The following is a 4,526-nucleotide window of genomic DNA, read 5'->3' as shown; positions in this document are numbered from 1 at the left end:
TTAGTCTATATATTAAATTTATTAACAAATATTAAACTTTATAAATATTAAATTTATTAAGTTATTAACGAATCATAACGATGAATATCGGACGTCATATGACAGTTAAAAAGTAATGAGTTATTTTATTATGTTGACTTCTTCTTTTTCTCTTTTGAAGTCCTTTTTCCAAAAGAACCATCCTCCTGTTTTCTCCATGAGCTGTTAGTCAGCCACATTGCAGCGCTTTTCTCCGCTACAGAAATATCGCTGATTTCAAATTGGGTTAAAAGAGCTCCTAGAAATAGAATAAAATAGATATTAAAAAAACAGTAAAGGTCACAGAAAATCATAACGTATGGTATTAAAGTAACAATGGCTGCGTTCAGTAGTAGACTCAACATGTTGCGTAAGCGCTCACTGAACTAAAACGGGATTAATCTTATTAATATATTTCTTTATTATAATATTCGTAATGATTTTACCTTGAACAAGATCCCATAATTTCAAAGCATCAAAACGTTTCTTGTTCCCGTGACCTTGCATACTATATTTAGTTGCCAGAGTATTTGTCACAAGTTTTGCCAATATTTTTCTAACCGAATTTCCCACACTTGCTTTATCTATATTTTTACCAAGATAGGAACACTAAAATCATATTTTGAACAATAATGTATTAAAACATAAAAACTGAAAATAATACATCACATATCAATTCAAAAATATTGTAGCAATTTTAGGTATGAGAAATGCCATTAACGGTAAGTTAGATATTAGAATAACACATCTATATGCATTTTAAATAAATTTAACTGAAAAATATATACATCTCGATTATTTTTGAACTATGTTACTAGTATCTAATTTAATTTAGGGAGATTATAAATTGATTGTGTTGCAAGTTCGAAAATAATCGGCGCTCAGTCATTTCTGAGATAAATTTTTATAAAACACATATAAGTGTATTATTTCAACATTTAATTTTGATGACGTTTCTCATACTTACAATTAGTTAATTTATTCATATAAGCAGTCTTATTTCTAATTTTAATATAACAATTTTTCTTTATGACAACAATTTCTCTAGAATTAAATAATACAATTCAACATTGAATAATATTTTTTGGTAATGTATGAAGTATAGGTATAATATACAAAAGGCTACATTCCAAAGGATGCTTTGTATAATATATAACAATAAGTTTTTATAATGTTACTTAATACCCGAAAAATTTGTTTCAATTAGTACATATTAAATACACTTTTCAAAGTGTTCCCGCAAAAAAAGGTAATTTATTGATCAATAATGCAGGCTTTAAGTGAAGTGCAGATACGGATAGGAGGATTTAAGAAAACATTTATTTGCAAAACAACTACGTTTTACTTAAGGATACAAAATGCTAGAAAATAAATTGTACTTACTGCCCCAGTCAGATTGTAATCATTAGCTAAGAATTTCTCCATCTTATTCAAATCTTCAAGAGTATTAATAGGCAATGGAGGCATCGCACTAGGACGCTTTATAACTTTTCCTCCTGGAATAATGATGCGGCACAGATTTTCTTGGTTCATGAGAGATATATCTAGTTTACTGCTCACTTTTCTAATCTCTTTCTTGCATTCCATGATGATTGTTTGTAATAAGGTCAGCTCTGAAAAAGAAATAAATACAAATTAATTATAAAGGAATTAGGGAAAAGTGAGAAAATTCTTAGATCAGATAAAAAAATCACCTTTGCAAATAGATTGTGCAGAGTTGTCTGAAATAGAATGTTCTCTTGACAAAGAGTATTCAGTATTCGTAGATTCTAAAAATAACAAAATTTGATATTAACAAACTACTAAAAATAATACGCTTTTGTGGGAAAAGAACAGAATAATGAAAGAATTTACTATAAATGGGAGAACGACAATGACTGTCTTCTTTTTGTACAAGATCGTAGCTTTGTAAATATGAAGAGGACTTGCTGAATGTAGTATCAAGTGAATCAGAACGTAGCATAGTATTCAAAGAACTTGATGAATTCTGGATGATAATTTCTTTTTCAACAGGTGTGATATAGCTTGTGCTATTATAAGAAATTGATTTATTTGTTGTTGTCGAAGAACTCTCCTTTGGAAATTTTTTCTTGCTCTGTTGTGTTAGATCATAAACTTTCCTCTTTTTATTTCTTTGCAAATCCTGGTATGAACGTGAATGAGACGGGACATCTTGTATGACAGATCTATTTAGTTCATTGTTTCGTTTAGAATATTCTCTCTGGCTTTTTTCATCTATATTGTGTGAGGAATGATTCTTTTTATCTAGACTTGTTATCTTTTTATCAGGTGTCTGTTTTTTAAGATTTTTTACTTCTTCCAGTTTTCGAATAAGTTCAAAATTTTTATCAGATAAACCTGAATCAGAGACTGTTTCAATAGAGATTTTATTTTGTTCACAGGTGAATTCGCTATCATAGGATAAATCCTCACAATTCTTTTTCTCTTCTTGTATATCTTCATATGAATCTGAATTAGATGAGACATCTTGTAGAACAGATCTATTTTGTTCATTTTCTGATTCAGAATCCTCTTTCTGGTTTTTTCTATCTATATTGTGTAAGAAATGATTCTTTCTGTCTAGAATTGTTTTTTTATGAAATATCTGTTTCTTAACGTTTCTCACTTGTTCCAATTTCCCAATGAGTTTAAAATTTTTATCAGATGCATTTGAATTGGAGGCTGAGTCAGAAATTTTATTTTGTTCACAGGTGGATTCACAATCATAGGATAAATCCTCACAATTCCTTTTCTCTTCTTGTATATCTTCGTATGAATCTGAATTAGATGGTACATCTTGTAGAACAGATCTATTTTGTTCATTGTCCGATTCAGAATCCTCTTTCTGATTTTTTCTATCTATATTGTGTGATGAGGAATGATTCTTTCTGTCTAGAATTGTTTTTTTGTGAAATATCTGTTTCTTAAAGTTTCTCGCTTGTTCCAATTTCCCAAGGAGTTCAGAATTTTTATCAGACGCATTTGAATTAGAGGCTGAGTCAGAAATTTTATTTTGTTCACAATTATATGATAAATCCTTTTCATGCGAAACAATATTAACTTGTGTTTTTTTAGGACGCTGCTTAGATATTGAGTATTTTGGATAATTCTGTGAATTTTTACATGTTAAAAGCACATTGCTATCGGATAATAGTATCTCAGGAGGTGAACGTATTTTATCTTCAAGCTTATGTTTCTTTTTTTTTTTATCGCTTTCGTCATTAGATTTCGAGTCTGAATCTGAGTCTAGTCTTGTTACTTTTCTTTTTTTCCGGAATCCTCGCCCTAATTCTATTTCAGATTCATAATTTGAATCTTTAATGTACTCGTTGCATACCTGACAAGCCTTCAAATAGGCATCTATAAAAGAAAATTAATATAATCAAGAAATTCTTACAAAAATGGGTCTGTATTAACTGAGCGCTGGAGAAATATGCATAGAGAATATATAAGAATGTAATTCCATAAGATAAAATTTAGTAATTACAATATTTACAATTGTAATGTACATAGTCATTTATAAGAAGTTATTTAAGGTATTGCAGTCTTACATACTACAAAAATTTTTATTCGAAATAATCCCGATATCTTCTTTACATTACAGCTAAAGATATGACTATAGGGCATTATTAAATCCACGCATTTTTAAAAATAAATGAATTCTAGAAGACATTAGTATATATTCCGTATTGATTAAAAATCTTTAGAACAGTGTTAAATCCTAAGATTTGTGTTTCTTTATATTTTTTTTAGATCGAGATCACATTTAACACTGTTCAAATAGTTTTTATAGTCAAAACGGAATATGTACTGTCTTCTAGAATTCATTCATTTCTTCAAATGCGTTGATTAATAATTGTTAGTCATAATATTATTCTTATTATAGTTTGCCTCTCATTAATAATAAAAACTAATGCTATCTACATATAACCGCTTTAAATATAGCGATCCTATCCTTCTGAGGACCCATATCAAAAGTTTAAAGAGTTCTCTTAGATTAATTTGTTTCATTAATAAATCTTTATGATTATTGACAGCATAGCTTAAGAATAAATATATTCTGAAATTTCTTAAAAGAAATAAAAGAAAGTAAAACTAACCATAATATCCCTTGATATGAATAGGGTATTCTTTCCAATAGTTCTCTGAGTCTTTCTCCTTACGAACTAAAAGTCCTGCTTCCATACTTTTGGGAGGCCATTTTATTATTCCATTCATATTTTCATCACAATTCTTCACCCATTGCTCAATCCAGTATCATACAATATTTGATCATTATTGCTATCATCATTACTGTCAGTAAATTTAAATACAACAAACTGTAAAGAAAAAGAAAGCATTACTAAATAAAGAAACCACTATGCGTATCTGAATAATTAGCAAAATATCAAAAATTGTAGATCTATTGCATGCTACATAATAAATACAAACTTATAAAACATTGACAGAAACATACAATTCATTTTCATGTTCGGCACATTCTTGTTCTAATAAAAAGACATTACTTG

General features: G+C 28.6%; 1 protein-coding gene across 1 annotated transcript; it reads right to left on the bottom strand.

Annotated features, from left to right (window-relative positions):
- Window positions 1-128: 128 nt before the first annotated feature.
- Window positions 129-4,256, bottom strand: LOC108771983 (uncharacterized protein PF11_0213-like). The gene is made up of 6 exons (XM_018537414.1): window positions 4,119-4,256; window positions 1,873-3,378; window positions 1,713-1,787; window positions 1,402-1,631; window positions 465-627; window positions 129-277 (listed from the first exon to the last, which is right to left on the bottom strand). Exons 1-6 carry the CDS (start codon window positions 4,234-4,236, stop codon window positions 129-131), a joined length of 2,241 nt encoding a protein of 746 aa, XP_018392916.1. The 5' UTR covers window positions 4,237-4,256.
- Between the last annotated feature and the right edge of the window lie 270 nt (window positions 4,257-4,526).

Source organism: Cyphomyrmex costatus, unplaced genomic scaffold, assembly GCF_001594065.2.
Source record: "Cyphomyrmex costatus isolate MS0001 unplaced genomic scaffold, Ccosl1.0 scaffold1718, whole genome shotgun sequence".
Classification (NCBI taxonomy): domain Eukaryota; kingdom Metazoa; phylum Arthropoda; class Insecta; order Hymenoptera; family Formicidae; genus Cyphomyrmex; species Cyphomyrmex costatus.
The sequence above is the reverse complement of the archived record's forward strand: the minus strand, read 5'-3'. Positions and strand labels throughout refer to the sequence as shown.

Excerpts from the sequence above, each read along its gene's own strand:
- LOC108771983 (XM_018537414.1), bottom strand. The coding sequence starts at position 4,236 with ATGAATGGAATAATAAAATGGCCTCCCAAAAGTATGGAAGCAGGACTT. Across the intron at positions 1,788-1,872 it reads TTGTCGTTCTCCCATTTATA|AATCTACGAATACTGAATAC; the intron begins GTAAATTCTTTC and ends TGTTATTTTTAG. Across the intron at positions 278-464 it reads ATTATGGGATCTTGTTCAAG|GAGCTCTTTTAACCCAATTT; the intron begins GTAAAATCATTA and ends TTCTATTTCTAG.